Source organism: Zychaea mexicana (assembly GCF_025766255.1).
Source record: "Zychaea mexicana strain RSA 1403 chromosome Unknown BDB00scaffold_31, whole genome shotgun sequence".
Taxonomy (NCBI): Eukaryota; Fungi; Mucoromycota; class Mucoromycetes; order Mucorales; family Lichtheimiaceae; genus Zychaea; species Zychaea mexicana.
The window spans coordinates 333,336-349,860 of record NW_026516694.1 but is presented as its reverse complement, the minus strand read 5'-3'; the positions used below and the strand labels follow the sequence as shown (position 1 = coordinate 349,860).

Below are 16,525 nucleotides of genomic sequence, written 5' to 3'. Positions count from 1 at the left end.
TGATACATATGCTGGCTAACCCCCTAGCACTCGCATTTGGTAACACATTGAACAATTGCACCTCAACGCTATTTGTACCGTTCCTGACTATACAGGCTTGAAGAGACAGTTTTCTGCACATATTAAACATTACAATATGTGAATCCTATGTCTTCAGATGGCTGATGTTCATATGGCAACAGCTAAAATCTGCTTAGCAACTTGGTAAAACAACAGAGTTGCATCGGTGTGGTTGGGCAAGGCGGGCGAAGGGACTTCTTGCTGGTAATCCCTTGTCCAATCAGCATACGACTGCGGACTTTTACGTCAGGAACGAATGTGGCTTGGACAAGTGAAAATATTTGTGAGCAGAACCGGTGTATTTTGAACCCTCTCTTTTCCGGTTTTTACAATGGAGAACTCTGAAGGCAAGCTCGTCGACCTCTACATTCCCCGCAAGTGGTACGTATCTACCTTCTTTTTCACTTTTCGTTACTGTCTTTTTTTAAATAAAAAGCGAATGAGTAATTAAATTTGGAACATGGACTAATGGATTCACATTGTAACAATTTTCTTTTTTAGCTCGGCCACCAACCGTCTCATTTCCGCCAAGGACCACGCGTCCGTCCAGATCAACGTTGGTGATGTCAACGCCGAGGGTCGTCTTACTGGCTCCTACAGCACCTACGCCTTCTGCGGTTTCGTTCGCCGTGAAGCCGAGTCTGATGACTCGCTCAACCGCTTGGCCACCGATGACGGCTGTAAGTAGTAATCTTTTTTTCGTGTATTGAGAAAGCGCTTCTCCAAAAATTATACGAGATTAATTTTTTTTTCGCAATAACAGACTTGAAGAACGTCTTCTCCTACCAGCAATAAACATCTGGTCGATTGTTAACCGACTGGCAATAAACTGTATACTGCATCTGTTGGATGCGTGTGCTTTTTAAAAACTTTTTTTTATTTTTGCGCGTTGCCCTTTGGCCTGGTTCCTGATCGATTTGAAAATTTTTACAATGATGTCCTTGTGATTGTGATTGTACTGCCGCTGCTTCCGGACAGTAGATTGGATACGGGTATAGGGATAGAGACCAAAGGAGTTATTCAGGAGGGAACGTATGTGTGTCTTTTAAGACACTATTCATGTGGTTGCCGCTATTGGCGACGGTTGCAACAAAGAAGCGCATTGCTTCCGTCAAAGCAACCATTTCAAACCGCATGCCTTCATAATTGAGATGCATGGTACTACCAAAAAAAAGGTTACCTCGGATACTCCGGAACTGGTTATCTTTTCATTCCGAATGGATCTGGAATAGGATGTCAGTAACACGTCCACTTAGCCCGTTTCATTCCACGTTCACTCTCGAACCCCCGGTCTTCACGATTAGCATCACAACTGCGTATAAAGAACGTCGAATGTCTAAATGCCTAGAATACACAAAATGCACTGTAGACACAGTAAATGATGATATACGCGTGTAATTATTCGTATTTGATGGATCAGCTATTGCTGCCGTTATACGATCAAAGATATCGTCATAAAAAATGATCCAGGTTTATAGTGCAACTGGCAGTGTAAGTGCCTCTCAGAAGTATAACCTCGAAACAGTGGTTTGTCGTACGATCGTCAACAAGAGCATACGTCTTATGTCCTCGACCAAGGATTTACAAGGAAATTCGGTGTCGCTGAGTAAAATACGGTGTGAGCTCAAACCCTAGGCAAAGAATCGGAGCAATTCTTGAAAAGATCCATGTTCAACCGCTATAAAAGAGAGAGAGTATAAATGGGATACTGTATAATTCGCTCAATTTGAGATTACAGCCAAAGCTTATCAGTATGAAGTCCTTCATTTATACTTTGCTTGGTGCCGCGTTGGCTAGCTTGCCGATGATGGCAAAGGCCGACGACGTTTTCTATGGACTTGACTATGGTATCGAAGCCAACAACTGCCCTTCACTCGACAAAATGAAGCAAGACTTTCAAGCTGCACAAAAGTATACGAATCGTGTTCGTACTTTTGCTTTGCACATTTGTGATCAAGGTGAGAGAAAGCGAGACGATCTGATCAGATATATCTGTACATCTTATTAACTATTTTGTAATAGCTGACATGGCGTTGGAAGCAACCCAATCGCTTGGCATGAACCTGTATCTCGGCATGTGGGTCGACAGACAGGACACGTTTGATTTGGAGATGCAGGCTCTCAAAAATGTGCTAGAGAAGCACGACCTGAGCAACGTGGATGCTATCATTGTTGGTTCAGAAGTGCTGTATCGTGAAGATACGGACGAAAACACTCTTACAAACTGGATTCGTCAAGTCAAGGAGGTGGTTGGATCTAAGGGCGTCAAGGTCACCAACGCTGAAACTTACAACAAGATGTCCAATGAAGTTATTAATGAAGTCGACTTTGTGTCCATGTAAGTTATCAAACACTCCTACCTTTAATTTTGTTTTTGAGATGACTAATACTTCTGTTTATTTGCGTACGTCTGCTTTTTTCCAGGAATGCATTCCCCTACTGGGAAGGTGTAGCGATTGACGAAGCTGCTGACACGCTTATTGACCATTACAACCAGGTCAAGGGTATGGCTGGCGACAAGGAGGTCAGAATTTCCGAAACAGGATGGCCTTCAGAAGGCGACAACTTTGGCGCTGCTGAGCCATCCATTGAGAACCAGAATAAGTAAGACCTTGGCGCTTCCTTTTATTCCAATCGAATAGCACTGTGTACTAACTCTTGACTTGTACGATATGATAAATAATGAAAGATACATGCAACAAGTTCTCTGCAAGACCCAGCAAAACAACATTGATATGCTCTACTTTTCTCTCATTGAAGAACCATACCGCCCGGGCGTTGAAGGCCACTTTGGTATCTTGGATAAAGATAGAAACCTCAAACAGGGCCTTGATCCCAAACCCGCTTGTTAGAATGATCACAAGTGTGAACATGTTAATGAACCAACGAGATGAGATTTAACAATAATAGTAAGAAAAACGGAAACTATACGAAATATTTAATTTTGGATGTGGAGGGAACTTTTATACAATTGTGTCGTCTATTCTTGCTTTGGAACTTCTTGTTGTGCCGACTGTGGTGGACGAGCCCATCCCTTGGGGAATTGCAGCTGCTTCTTGGGGGTTGGGAGTTTCAGGGGAATGTCTTCGAATGTATCCTTCATATCCTATATACAACGAGCAACCGCATTTAGGAAATCGTTCTGCACTCTCTTACATAACATCTCAAAGTGACACTAATAATCCCATTTAATGTGTATTTTTACTTACCTTGGCTTCGGTTAACAATTTCTTTAAAGTATCGCTAACGTATTTCTTGTTTTGCTTGCGGTGAGGGAACTTTTCACTGGACAAGACAAACTCGTCCGAATCGACGTGATACCGTGGGCCTGCCAAAAGCAAAAACTTGTGCTTTTCCTTGGCGTCCAGCTTCAAGTCTGATACTTTAACAGAGAGAACGACCTTCCGTTCGACAGGGTGACCTTCACCGAGATAGTTTTGTACTTTGTACTTTACAATTTGTTCGGACGTCGGTGGTTCGAATGGCTTCGCAAAAGCTACAACAATGGAGTAATTACACTCATGTTAAACTTGCAGTACTTCTTTTCACTTGCAAGCGCCTCTTTCGTGGTTGTTGTTATTCCTTACACTGTAACCTTGGTAATTCGTATTCGGTTTTACGCAGGTACTGGCGAATGTTACGGATGTTTTCAAAAAGTTCGTGACCGATCGTGGTTTGGTCGTCGAAATCGAATTTCTCCATGAAATTAACGTCGAACTTTTTCTCGGGTTTTCGGAAACGACCACCTTGACGACCTGCCATGGTAATAGCTGTAGAGGAGAATGCACGGCATGCTGGTTTGGTCAATGTGGATTGAACGGCGGCGCGTGCGAGGCTACGGCTTGCCATTGTTGTATGTGGTACTTGAACAAAAATTTGTTTTTGACAGAACGGCAGCCCTGGAGGTCACATCCCGACACACTGGCGGTGTTTTCTCTTTTCAGTAATGGTAATTTTTTTTATGAATGAAATTAGTAGTGGAGTTGGTATATAACATTGATCTATCTAAACAATGACTCTTTGTGGTCTATCAAGTTCCTTGATATTTTGCGTTTTGAATCCCTTTGTTACGAATATAGATTAGACTACCAGAAAATAAAAATAAGACTGCCCCACATAAAGTATATATGATTCCAGGCATCAAAACACTGCCGAGATCTGCTGCCACCAGTGAACTTATTCCAGACATCATATAGCGAACGAAATTGTTACATGCTACATATATGACGCACAAATATAGAAAAACTAAATCTTGTCAGTACGTATCTAAGATTATACAAAAAAAAAGTATTACCGGTAACAGAGGCGCTTCGATCCCGGTGACAGTCGACCATGTAAGTTGAAGTAGTGATATTCGGACCACCCAGGGATAGGCCCACTGTGTATATATTCCAAATAAGCGATATAGATTAGGCATGTCTTCCTTATGTAGTTCGAGGTAGTACATCGACTATGTAGAAAGCTATATATCGTACCAAAGAATAAAAAAACCAGACCGGCAGAAAAATGGATATTGTATTGCACGCACCATCCATAAGCTGCGAAACCCAGTAATTGGATAACAATAGCACTATAGAAGATAATTCCCCCGAGTCGCATCTCTGGAAATTCACGCCCAAGGTTTTGTTTGGCCTGTTTCATGTAGAGTCGATCAGAGGCTTGACCACCAATGATGCCACCAAGAACGTTACCGATTGCAATTGGAAGATAGCAAAGGCCAACGGCACTTGAGTCCAGTCCGTATTGCACCGTATACACTCGCGTAAAGTTAGCGTTTATAAGGTAGTACACCATGAATCTATGTAATTACAAATACGATTAAAAATTGGGAAGAAGACTTCTTATTCTCAAGCTTTCTTTTACTGCTGAAATTAATACTTAACACTTACAGTACGCCAATGAAGAGTGCTGCCAAGGCGATATTTAAGTGGCGTAAAAGCCCAAGCGCTGCAAGTGGATTAACTGCTTTTCGCTTTCTCTTGTCTTCGTTTTCACTATTGCTGCGCGTTTCGCCATCTCTATTACTGTTTCGTTCAACAGCCTCTCCTTTGTATTGTGTTTCCGGCAGAAAAAAGAGTATTGAAAGCAAAATGCATGAATTTGTTATGGTGACAAACCAAAAAATGCTTCTCCACCCAAGTGCCTGATTGAGTCCACCACCAATAATTGGCCTAAAATCAAATCAAACTTCCAACCAATCAAATACTGTAATAAACTACAATGTACGTATATGATAGCTTTTACCTGTTTATGTATATTTACCCCAATGCTGGACCTAGCAGTGGTCCAGTCATGTAGTACGAAAATGCTCGACCTCGTTCATGACTCTCAAAAATATCACCAATGGTAGCTGCTCCAAGACTGAGAACCTACCATCAAATAGTTAAGCACAGAAGCATTCGAGAAGAGGTAGTCGTATATCTTTTTTTTAATACACAACTTACTGAGGAGGAGCCTACGGCACTTATGCCACGAAATACGATAAACATAGATATATTGACAGAGACAGCACAGCAAACTGATTCGAGGATAGCAACTATAAATGATATGAGATATATCGGTCGCCGGCCATGGATATCCGAAAAGCTGGACCAACAGAGTGGGAAAACCCCAATAAAAAAAATGTAGATAGCCAATGAAGCATTCATTGCGGTATCGCTCGTCTGGAAAAACTCTTGCATTTGAACCAAAGCAGGATACTGAAATATTATTAGTAAGCGGTAAGCAAGGTATTTTTTCTTGCATTTAGTTGATTCTTACATAAACCGTTGCAATAAGCGATGCTCTGCGTTTTTAATCCAACAAAGTTAATATATAGTAAATCGTCATTCACACCTCAAGTAAAATGCTAATATAGCAAAGGATAGAACTTACGTGTTTCCAGCAACCGAAGCTATAGTAACGATGATGACTTTTCGTGGGCGCGAAAGCGTTCGTGCGTCGGTCCTTTGAAATGCCGTCTTGCCTGTCAACCCATGATGGCTTCTTAGCAATTGATGATTTGATCATCGTCGCATTGTTGTTGCTGTCAATATTGTTTACTATTGTATTATCCAAATCAGCTTCATTGTTATGACTACTGGTTGGATCTTCTCGCTTTTTTACTTCCATAATTTGCTGATGATGAGCTTAAAAAAGAATGTTCCATGGGAATTAAATATCTACTGTATCATATTTAAATGCATAAAGGCGAAATCATTTTTCCGTAATGCAGAAATTAGTTGATCTCTCACCCTTTATCTTCCTTCTCGCCTTCCATTGTTCCGCGCAAGTAACTAAACAGAGGCTACGTCCCAAGGGTACAAACTAAGGACCTTTCTTTTCAAATGTTTCAATGTTTACAACGTCTTTATGTAAAAGAGGCTTTGGCTAAATTTACAACATATACCAATATCAATGACCTGATAGCTCTGAGCATTTCCATGTCTTTTGATGAAAGATGACAATTCATAGATCGGGAGTTACAGGAAAACGTCAAACATCGGCAAAAACCGGAGCTAGAGATGTTTGGTACAGTACTGGATTGTGGTGTCAAACACGAGATAAAGAGAAAACTCCAAGTGGTATGGATGCATACTTGATGTATATTTTTAAAAAGAGCTTCCAAATTCTAGACGGCATTGGGCATGCACCGATATAAAATGAAGTAGCCACAACAACAGCAGCATTTATGCATCGATGACTACTTGACTTGTGCGTGCAGTCAAGTGATGTAGATCAAGTTGAAAGCGTATTGAACCAGATTGGCAATTCGTTTGTAATCCCCGAGAACCGTCTGATGAGTGTATTCTGACGGATCGTGTAACAAGAGTATGATACGCAGTTTTCCGTGGATTTTTACTTATGAGTAGCGCACCTAGTTATTCAACTTGGCGTGACACGATTTTACATTTAGTCGATTGAAGCTACTAACTCAGCTTAGATGCTTTTACTATTTTTTTCATTTTGGAGCAAGCCAGTTTGATATTGCATGAATCATATTTTGGCACATTCGGGTTTATCATTTGGCATTTGGTGTACTTTATTTTGGCGTATTAGATTCTTTGATATCGTATATCTATAGTCAAGTAGGCTGAGCTAATTTCGTGGGATCCAAGAGTCATCTCCTGTTGAAAAGCTCCGTTTAACGTCTGCCTTCGAACTCTTCGATAGATCAAGAAATGTTCTTTACGGTGGTGAATATATATAGATTTAGTTCACCGGATTTCAATGCGTGGTTTACATTCTTCACACAGCGAATGTTGGCATTTTCATCATTAACGTCTTTCAGGCATATTTTTTTTCCAAGACATGACAGAATGATTTTTATGGAAATCAGTATAGCATATATTATTTCAGTGCAGTATCTTTTATTAATTGCATAATAACCGTGAAATTAAGAATGATATTTTCCAATATTAAACTTTGTGATTATTACTTTTTTGCTGATTGTTTTTGTGAACGCCTCCAAAAATCATATATCCAAACACTTTCATAAAAGCTTATTTGTGAGCTACAACCTGCTTTTAGATGGAGCTGTTCTGCTCAAAAAGGTGTCTGCGAAAGGGTTTTATAGAACGTATAGTTTTGCAGCGTTCTAAGGATACACATGTGGCAATTATATGTTTCTATTTCAATGATTTTCTTTGTGCGGTTTCATAATGCCAGTGGGCTTCTGATCATGCTTATGTGTTTTATTTAACAGTAGTAAAGGAAGTCGTCGCAGGTGATCAGTCCCACTGTTAGCTTACAAAACCGATCGTCGCATCAACAATAAATACACTAAAGCCGTGCACCACTGTTCAACTGGCGAGAGTGCCTTGGTTTTACCAATGCGGCGCACACGAGTGGCGGGCTTAATTAGTGCAATTGCTATCAACGCTTTCTTCGATAAGTGAGTAGGTAAGCACGGGAAATCAAGTTACTATATGGCAACAGTAATTCAGATAGCAAGTGTCATGCCAGTGCATACGACAGTGATATATACACTGTCAAAATGCAATCGCTTTTGCGACGCATTTATATCAAAATGCTTTCAAAAGATACTGATACAGCTTCTAATAGGCCTGCCACCGGAGGGGGGTTCTGCGGGAAACCCCAAGTGAACTGCCGAGACGAAGCTCTGTAGATTTTGATACGAAGCGAAGCGGTGGGGCTCAATAGCTTAATACATTTATCCTCGCTTTTTTAACGAAGTTTTCTGTATTATTTCTTGAATCATCAGATTTTCGCCAGTGTATCAAGTTTTAGTCAATAAACAGACACTGCATGTAACGCCTTTCCTATCATTAAAACGTCAGCTTTGTAGTATGCATGAATTGCTGTAGTTACACCAAGCAACAGCAGCTGCCTCTTTGAAGAACTCGAGCTGTTAATGCCGCCTCCAGAGCAACCTCTGGGTTTGATTGGAACACAAAAAGAAAATTCGAGGAAATGAATTTGCAATTGCCATCGTAACCATTAAACGAAAGTAAGATTAAATCATTTATTTTAATTTAAGTAATTTATGGAATTATGGAAACTGAATTAACAAGGGAGAGATAAAAGGTAGACTATATGAGCTTGCGCTCGCTTCCTATTATAATCGGAATCGTTGGCGGTTTTAGAATATATCCTTTGCTTCGCGTTATGCTACTCCTTGAAAAGTGCTGGTCGGCACTGGCATAAAAACATGACTGGCGAGCGCTTTCCTGAGTTGTAGAGATGACCCGAGCTCCTATGACGGATACTGTGATCTGCAGTTCATAGGAGACTTCAAACGTATCCTTGGTCATTTCTGGTAACACAGTACTTGCACAGTGATCCGGCACATAAAGCACTTTGGTAAGGTCAAACACGATGTTCCTGGATGAGCACAAGCTGCCGATTTCAGCTGCTGGCGTTGATGCTGCTGGTGTTGGTATATCGTCGCGTCCACCTTCCCATTTTAGCTCCATTCCCGAGTCGTTGGCCGTACTCCTTATCGATGATTGATCGTTGTTGTCGACTGGTACCGGTTGGATTTTATCGTTTCCCGTAAACAAAGTAGTTGCTTGATCGATCAATTTGGAGTCTACCTGCTCGCCGCAGTGATATGTCATGTAGAGGTGTTGCTTCAACTTTGTCTCGACGATGACTTGGGCAATGTCGAGACCAGTATTTTCCACGTGGACACGCAGCGGTATGGCGTCGCCTTGGCCGAAGGTTTTGTGGGGCAATTCTAAGGAACACTTGAGGTAAGGAGTTTCGAGCACCTTGCGTCGCTGAACGTAATAAGTGCTTAGATGATGGAATAGTCTGGTCATCCATGTCGTTTTGTTGTGTACAAGTGGCCTTGATGAGCTATTGCTGTTGTACTTGTCATGTTGGCTTAACGAGGAGGTCTTGGGTGGAGGCATTGTTTTTACGGTTTGCTTGCTCTTGACAGATAGGACTAGTTGGTCAAGTCTACTGTTGGTGATCCATAAAGAAACCGGACGACTGGTCATGTGCCGTGCAACAGCGAGTTCGTTCATCTCAGCTTCGTCTTTGAAAGTCTCGATGGGCGATGGTCGAAATACAAGTGGTTGAACGGTATGCGATGCCCAGCGTGCATTGGGGTTGCTGTCGGTAGCGTATATTAAAAGTGCAACCAAATGATATTGAATAGGATGGTTCTTGTCATTATCTGTACCAGGAAGCATGCGATGGGTCGTGATAGGAATCGAAAAACGAATACGATGGTTTTTGCTGGCTTCGAGATCATACGGTTTATCCTCTTCGTCATTCTGGGGTGCGTTGAGGATCTGGAGAGATAAACCACGGCTGCTGATGGGCTCGCTGCTTGGTGCGCACAGAGCAATTTGTTGCATCAGCTGCTCGACTGCCTTATCGCGTGCATGTTTAGATGACGATTTCCTGTTGCTGTAATTGTTGTCTTGCATCATCCAATCATTGTTGTTGATATCTTCTCCTGAATGCGTACCGACTCCTTCTTCGTCATGATGGATTGATGTGTGGATATCGAAATCATCTGGTTCAACCATTCGTGCTTTGTCTTTGGATCGTCTTCGTCCAACATTTTGTTGTTGCTGCAGTAATTGCTCATCCTTGGTCAAGAAAGGCGATACTGGTTCGGTACGCTTAACGATACGAATTCCTGTCGACAAGATCTTGACGTCGTTCTTGTAATCAAACAGACCTGCTGTCAATGGTTGTTCAGGCTGGTCACCATGGACACGTGCGTTTCCGAACAGAGATACTCGAAGATTCGTCACGCGAACTTGGGATGGTGAGCCCTTTGTGTCGACAAAAAGGCGTCCAGAGATGGACTGACCGTAGTCAAGGTAATCGGGTTGCTGATCGATAATAATGCTGACGCCAGGCGCAATCGGCTGTTGTCCCTTTGTTGTTGTTGCTCCTGTGAAATTGGTCTGTTTGCTGCTGCTGGCACTGCTCGAGCTTCGAGACGAAGATGCCCTGCGTGATGAAGAAGGACCGTACAAATCGTTGCCATAACTCAGATCAATATCGTCTAGCCGTTTGAATTGATGGGAAGTGTAGTCGGTTTGATTATCAGAAATAGCAGATATCATATTATATGCGTTTGGAAATAATTGGAAAAAGAAGAAAGAGAACAAAGAGCCATGTCAAATCAACCAAATAAAAATCCAAAGAGACGATGAGGTATAAGCACTGTACCTTTGAGGGGAGGTGATACGGTCATGCAGAGCAATAGGAGACAGAAAAGAGAGAAGAGGGTGAAAGTGTGACACTTGCGGATAAAGAGAGGGAGAAAGGGAGGCCCGTCGCACAATTTTATTTTTCCTTCGTGTATAACGTGGAGTACGTGCACATTTACAGAAATGATCTGCAACCTTCCTCAAATTAGGCTTAGTACGTCTTTAAAAACTTGTCGAATAGTTTTCATATGTAATTTCTTTTTCAAAACATTCCGTTAAACATTAGGCGCACGTATCTTATGTTAATAAGGGGGGCGGACAACTGGATGATCAAAAGGCTTAGAGATAACACTCGTAACTTCAGTAATTCTGTTCTCCAACACACGCAACCGAATTTCTTTCTCACTATCTGCGACGGATTGTATTTTTTTTGGCGACTTTTTGTGTCGACCTCAATCTTATCACAACTAAAGCTTCAACAAAAGTAGTACTAAGGCCGTGTACAATTACTGATGATAGATTGATGATTCTGTATTGGCCATTACGCACCTGCTCATTGTGCATATCATGTGGTGTTGCGTATCGACACTGCTACTCTACTTTCTTCACTTTTTAGAAGCCGTGTCTAAACTTGGTTAAAAAGCAACAGCACTGTCGATCAGCGCATGGACCCTACTGCATATCTTTGTAATGCTGACTTTTTTTTAACGATATGTACGCAAAGGCAGCACATTTTGAACTTACGATACTGCTGCCTTAAGCAGAGATACGTAAGAAGTTTGACTCTTCAGATCTGTTGGGTTCGTTCATGTCATTTTTGCCTCTCTTTGCGGTTTGATATTTATCTATTCTGATATAATGAAACAATACAGTTTACAAAGGTCTTCTTCCTTGCAGCTGTGCTTATATTATGACAAAATTCGTTTGAAAATAGTTATCTTTTCACACTTGTTTTTATTTATTTTGGAGAGCTTGGAAGGATTGCTGAGCCACTTATATTATGATATACAAAATGATAGCTCTCAGATTTGCTCTATACCATCAGTCGGTCAAATTAGAGAACAAAAACAATAGCTTTTGCTCTTATAAACGAAGAAGATGATGTTGGTTGTTGTTGTTGTATTACGTGGAAATATAGAGAGAAAATATATGATAATAAAATGACGATACCAATGTGTTAAATGGAAGGGAAGGCAAATACTGTAGGCGAATCTAAATTATATAAGTACATTGGATAAGAAATTGTAGTGTAAATCAGGTTTCTTTTACAGCTTTTCCAGGTTTTCTGGAGGTGGTGGATGATTAGAGGTATTTGCAGAATGGGACTTGGCACGAATCTGAGGACCCCACTTGTAAAATACAAATGGAATAGGAATAATTGCTAGACTAATAAATGCCAGAAGCGAACTAAACAAAGTGAGAAAGAGTCATTATTGATCCTCTGCAATACTGTAAATAGCAACCGTGATGTAGTTGAAAATGAGCTATAAGAATATTTACCTTGCCCACTGCGAGCCCAAGTTACGATACAAGGGTCCAACAAATAACGGAAAGGCGGCACCGCCACCACTTCGAATGATTGTCTTTGCGGCCAATGCTGAAGCACAGTATTGGCTAAAGCAATCGATAATATAATTGTTTGCTGCATAGTAGACAAGGACCATGCCAAAGCCGAAAGGAATGCCGGCGCACATTGGACCTGCCCAATGTGCATGGGACGTCCAACCAAAGATAAATAGCGAGATGGGTATAAACGGAGCCGAGAACATCATACCAGGCAAACGATCTTCGGGCGTTTGGTTACTTTTAATATAGCGCTTTTCGAATTGAGGCGTTATAAACAAAGCTAGGGCGACGCCAACCATGACACCGAGGAACATGAGACCGACAAAGCCACTGTTCATACCCCAGATATCACCAAAAATAATGGGATAACAGCCAAAAAAGCCATATAGCAAAGCGTAGATAATGGCAATGTACAAGGACATCAAGAACAGGATGGGCTCGGTCAGGAGTAAAGTAAAAGGACGAACCAGCGTCGTTTGGAGATCAAAGTTTTTCCTCAAGGCTTCGGATAGTGTACCTCCTCGACGACGTCGTAGCAGCACTGGTCCATAGGTTTCGGGGAGGAAGCAGATGACAATCCACATAACACCAGAAAAGATCATATTGACCTAGATTGTAATAATCCAATTATAGGAAGTTTTTCCGTTAGTAAACAAAGGCTCTATTGAGAAAGTTTAAATCCAAAAAAGTTGAAAAGGTAATTGATTACCCAGTAGATCCATCGCCAAGATTGAGTGCCAACGAAAACCCAACCGCCGACGATAGGGCCAAGAACAGGACCTGCATAAGGTGCGGCAGCAAAGTACGCAATGGCAGCGCCACGCTCTTCAGCTTTGAAAATGTCACTGATTGAGCCACCGGCCAGGGTGAGGACCACCGAAGCAAAGAAACCAGCAATAAAGCGACACACGAGAATGGTACCAATGTTTGGAGCCAGTGCGCAAGGAATGTTGAAGATGACGTATATGCCAATAGCGATAATATAGACGGGTTTACGACCTATCGTTTCGCTTAGCGGGCTCCAAAGGATAGGACCGACACCAAAGCCGCAAACCATCAAGGATACTTGTAAAGCAGTGACCGTGGAAGATACATTAAATTCTGACATGACGCCTCCTTGATCGCCGGAAATCACAGATGACCCAAAAGCAACAGAAATGACAAGAGAGGATACGATCAGTGTATGGACCCAGCGGTAGAGTTTTGACCAATTGTAAGGATTGGCAGGATCGTCAGCTTCCCATTCATCCTCCCCAAATTCAGAGACGATAGTAGGTGATGAAGAGGTACTAGGGTAGCTATTACTATTGTTGTTGTAGTAAGGTAGGCCTTTTTCAATCCGATTTGGATCATTTTCTTTGTATTCAGACACATCAGCCATGTCCATGTGTGTATGTGTAAGTGTTATGTAATAAAATCGATGAATGTAGTAGTAACAAATAGGTGTTTTTTGCTGCTAAGTAAAAGAATGACGAGAAGCGTCACGCTCGATATTTATAGTGATGTGCAAGGAATAACCATATTCCACCTAGTAGGGGGGAATACCAGGAACAGGCAGATCTCGGATCGGATTAATCGAGAAAGCGGGAATCCTTTTAGCCAGATCCCAGCGAATCAGATAATAGGACGCGGGAAACACAGGTTTTTGGATCGGAAGTGACGGGAAACTTGGACTTGACAGGGTTTTCCCTGGAATAACCGCTTTTCCCTTTTTATTTATTTCTTCTGCATTAATATGCCCGTGCACTTCTATTTGCTCTGTCGGGAGCTACAACAACGCCAGGTTCGCCTAAACCCCATACCCACCGGATACGACCTGTCGTACCGTATACGTATTCGAAACGATGATTCAATATTAATTCAACGACGATCCAGCAGTTGATGATGAAAAATATAACGCTGGCGATCCAGAGCGAGAAGAAGGTATTCTCGCCCAGAAACTCGAGATTATAGGCGTATTGAAGCCAGATACCCTGGTTTGAAAATGTCGAAACACATGTCAGTCAGATCAGAAATGCGATAAGCGGAGTAATACCATTTGCTTCTATGTTTATACAATATAAGGGTTTACCTGTCCTGCTGCCCAAGCAATAACGAGAATTAAGCCTTTCCAGCGAAAGCGGATCGTAGTAGAAGGTAAAATGAGTGGAAGAAGACATATATACCACATAAAATACTATGTAAATCAGTTTTAAAAAAGTGAAAATACGCTGGGTAAGTTTCTTGGTTATATTCAAGTTTCAAAACCCGCATTGATTTCGTTTTGCTTTTCTGCTTTTCTTTACCTGCGAAGTGCAGACTTTGTTAAATGTGACAAATAGAAAAGTTTGGATAAAGCAGGCGAAGAATATATCTTTTGCAAATACAATTCCTGTTGCTGCCACCAAAGCCAGTTGGGGCACAAATACCAGGAGGCCCATCAGTTTGCCAACCACGGGTGCATCAAATGCCAGGTACATCTGATAGAACCAGACAGAGAAATTGTGTCGGTGATCTTTGCGTGTGACATGGTACAAGTATGTGTGCTGTAAGAATTCATCGCCATAACTACAATAAAACATCAATTGGATTTCTTTACCATCAAACCTCTGCACCTTATACAAGAGCCTGAATCATTTTTTGTGCACTCTGAAACATGCCAGTACTTACAGTTGATACATGCACCACGTCAGAGCAAAAAATACCGCAGCGCTTACAACACCAAAAAGTATCCGTGATGGTGTAAAGAATAACGCACATTGTCGCAAAACACCTCGGATCTGGTTAACAGCACGATCGCGTATTGTTGTATTATCCTCGTCTGGTGATCCTGAAAGTGACGACGATGATGACAAAGTTGGCGGTTCGTTGATTTCAAATTTAGCCCCTCCATCTGCAAGATAGCGCTGCAAAACGTACAGCCGAGTCTGCTGATATGACCACATCATTTGCGGGAATTCGACGGGATCGCCGTACCGTTTATCCAGCAAGAACAGCAACGGAACGGCATAGATGATTGGGTATATCTTGAAATGTACGGCCAGGCCAAACAATGCACAGGCAGGGTAAAATCGGCGCGTAATTACCAAGTAGAGTGTGCCCAGTACCATGGCAGCCAGCAGCGATTCCGCATTACCACGTGTTGATATATTGGCTACCATTGGATTCAATAGCCACAACGAGTCCAGCCATAGTGCCTTTTCTGACGGCATACCGCGTAATACCAGGATTTGATGTATCAAGTAACCGACCAGAATGTCAGTCAGTGCAAAGACGCATTTGCCGAATGAAAAGAACCAGTAAATGTTGGGTGTCAGGAGGATCGCTAATAAGGGCGTATATCGGTAGGTTGCTCGTGCAAATGGTGATTCTCCTCGAGTGACATGCCGTGCTGCATCGGTAAACACCATATAATCAATGTCGGTGTATTTAACTGTAAGATACGCGTCTTGCCATTCGCCATATAGTAATAGTATTATACGTAGTAGCGTTGCTGCAATGCACAAGTTGGTAAATGTTGCCCAGTTGTTATTGTTGCTGCTGTTACTGTTCATATTGTCGTTTTCTTTTGTAGCACCTGCACAATGGGCATCGCTAGGCTTGATTTTTATAAAAATAAAGTAGAATGTCAATTGCCATCTTTATAATCTTGTAGTTGGCGGTGGTAATAACAGGTTTTGAAGTGTTTAGTTTACCTTTGGTCAGAGCTCTTTAGTGCAAGTTTCAAAAATTTATCTGCTTTGCTTTATTTTGCTCCCAGCAGATGGAAACTCGCCCAACGCAAAATTGTTACACACACGTGCTCGCTTGAATTCGTTGTAGTGCATCACACAAAAGTAGTTGTGCCGTACAATAGCCATTTTGACATTATCTTGTCATCCATCAGTAAGTGAAGCTTTTATCTTTCACAGGTGATATGTTAAGCATATTCGAAGCACGGCGGTACCATTATCCCCGAGAGGCGCATATCAGCAGCACTTCTCAGCTAACAACGTTTAGGCTTCCTACGGTTTATTGTATGCGGTTGGAGACGCTAGTGCAGATGTCTGCACAGAATAATGTAACAGGGGAAAAATTTGCCCGGTGCTCTTTTAAATACACTATAACAACAGCCCGTTTTGGTTTTGAAAGGCCAATATAACAAAAAGCTCGCAGTTGTGGTGTGAGTGTGAGCAGCATGTGTAGTGGTACCGTCGATCCAAGAGTGATGTCGGTAGCTACAAACTCACGGCCCTCTGGCCGAAGAACTGATGATCCGAATGTATGACTCAGACGAGACATCGCATTAATATGTCTGGAAA

The 16,525-nt window shown here is 41.9% G+C and overlaps 7 protein-coding genes across 7 annotated transcripts; 2 read left to right on the top strand and 5 right to left on the bottom strand.

The window, feature by feature from the left end:
* Positions 1-370: 370 nt before the first annotated feature.
* Positions 371-1,033, top strand: BDB00DRAFT_820819 (30S ribosomal protein S21e; the record flags this gene model as incomplete). The annotated part of the gene is made up of 2 exons (XM_053123334.1): positions 371-441; positions 562-1,033. Coding segments are annotated over exons 1-2 (233 nt in total), but the record flags the coding sequence as incomplete, so codon positions are not given.
* Positions 1,034-1,521: 488 nt separating this feature from the next.
* Positions 1,522-3,367, top strand: BDB00DRAFT_905364 (glycoside hydrolase superfamily; the record flags this gene model as incomplete). The annotated part of the gene is made up of 5 exons (XM_053128584.1): positions 1,522-1,551; positions 1,799-2,018; positions 2,083-2,398; positions 2,485-2,664; positions 2,750-3,367. The coding sequence occupies 5 exons, from the start codon at positions 1,522-1,524 to the stop codon at positions 2,910-2,912; spliced, it is 909 nt and encodes a 302-aa protein (XP_052980352.1). The 3' UTR covers positions 2,913-3,367.
* BDB00DRAFT_345719 (mitochondrial ribosomal subunit protein-domain-containing protein) lies at positions 3,001-3,999 on the bottom strand. Its single transcript, XM_053117019.1, has 3 exons — positions 3,648-3,999; positions 3,270-3,556; positions 3,001-3,166 (listed from the first exon to the last, which is right to left on the bottom strand). The coding sequence occupies exons 1-3, from the start codon at positions 3,907-3,909 to the stop codon at positions 3,041-3,043; spliced, it is 675 nt and encodes a 224-aa protein (XP_052980351.1). The 5' UTR covers positions 3,910-3,999; the 3' UTR covers positions 3,001-3,040.
* A 351-nt stretch (positions 4,000-4,350) lies between these two features.
* On the bottom strand, positions 4,351-5,759 carry BDB00DRAFT_762675 (major facilitator superfamily domain-containing protein; the record flags this gene model as incomplete). Its single annotated transcript, XM_053119346.1, has 4 exons — positions 4,351-4,858; positions 4,950-5,231; positions 5,323-5,429; positions 5,505-5,759. Coding segments are annotated over 4 exons (1,152 nt in total), but the record flags the coding sequence as incomplete, so codon positions are not given.
* A 2,549-nt stretch (positions 5,760-8,308) lies between these two features.
* Positions 8,309-10,768, bottom strand: BDB00DRAFT_820801 (uncharacterized protein). Its single transcript, XM_053123333.1, has one exon. The coding sequence runs from the start codon at positions 10,590-10,592 to the stop codon at positions 8,592-8,594; it is 2,001 nt and encodes a 666-aa protein (XP_052980349.1). The 5' UTR covers positions 10,593-10,768; the 3' UTR covers positions 8,309-8,591.
* Positions 10,769-11,620: 852 nt separating this feature from the next.
* On the bottom strand, positions 11,621-13,697 carry BDB00DRAFT_820795 (major facilitator superfamily domain-containing protein). Its single transcript, XM_053123332.1, has 3 exons — positions 12,955-13,697; positions 12,180-12,853; positions 11,621-12,086 (listed from the first exon to the last, which is right to left on the bottom strand). Exons 1-3 carry the CDS (start codon positions 13,630-13,632, stop codon positions 11,945-11,947), a joined length of 1,494 nt encoding a protein of 497 aa, XP_052980348.1. The 5' UTR covers positions 13,633-13,697; the 3' UTR covers positions 11,621-11,944.
* On the bottom strand, positions 13,698-15,971 carry BDB00DRAFT_820793 (PIG-M-domain-containing protein). Its single transcript, XM_053123331.1, has 5 exons — positions 15,920-15,971; positions 14,895-15,823; positions 14,531-14,792; positions 14,317-14,421; positions 13,698-14,218 (listed from the first exon to the last, which is right to left on the bottom strand). The coding sequence occupies exons 2-5, from the start codon at positions 15,776-15,778 to the stop codon at positions 13,976-13,978; spliced, it is 1,494 nt and encodes a 497-aa protein (XP_052980347.1). The 5' UTR covers positions 15,779-15,823; positions 15,920-15,971; the 3' UTR covers positions 13,698-13,975.
* Positions 15,972-16,525: the final 554 nt, after the last annotated feature.

What these genes read in the sequence shown, in the direction of transcription:
- BDB00DRAFT_820801 (XM_053123333.1), bottom strand. Translation starts at nt 10,592, where the DNA reads ATGATATCTGCTATTTCTGATAATCAAACCGACTACACTTCCCATCAA.
- BDB00DRAFT_820793 (XM_053123331.1), bottom strand. Translation starts at nt 15,778, where the DNA reads ATGAACAGTAACAGCAGCAACAATAACAACTGGGCAACATTTACCAAC. An exon ending in ACGTGGTGCATGTATCAACT is followed by an intron (nt 14,793 to 14,894) that starts GTAAGTACTGGC and finishes GTTTTATTGTAG; the next exon opens with TTATGGCGATGAATTCTTAC. An exon ending in TTGCTTGGGCAGCAGGACAG is followed by an intron (nt 14,219 to 14,316) that starts GTAAACCCTTAT and finishes TTTTCAAACCAG; the next exon opens with GGTATCTGGCTTCAATACGC.
- BDB00DRAFT_820795 (XM_053123332.1), bottom strand. Translation starts at nt 13,632, where the DNA reads ATGGACATGGCTGATGTGTCTGAATACAAAGAAAATGATCCAAATCGG. An exon ending in CTTGGCGATGGATCTACTGG is followed by an intron (nt 12,854 to 12,954) that starts GTAATCAATTAC and finishes ATTACAATCTAG; the next exon opens with GTCAATATGATCTTTTCTGG. An exon ending in TTGGGCTCGCAGTGGGCAAG is followed by an intron (nt 12,087 to 12,179) that starts GTAAATATTCTT and finishes CACTTTGTTTAG; the next exon opens with TTCGCTTCTGGCATTTATTA.
- BDB00DRAFT_345719 (XM_053117019.1), bottom strand. Translation starts at nt 3,909, where the DNA reads ATGGCAAGCCGTAGCCTCGCACGCGCCGCCGTTCAATCCACATTGACC. An exon ending in CGAATTACCAAGGTTACAGT is followed by an intron (nt 3,557 to 3,647) that starts GTAAGGAATAAC and finishes CCATTGTTGTAG; the next exon opens with CTTTTGCGAAGCCATTCGAA. An exon ending in AATTGTTAACCGAAGCCAAG is followed by an intron (nt 3,167 to 3,269) that starts GTAAGTAAAAAT and finishes CGTTGTATATAG; the next exon opens with GATATGAAGGATACATTCGA.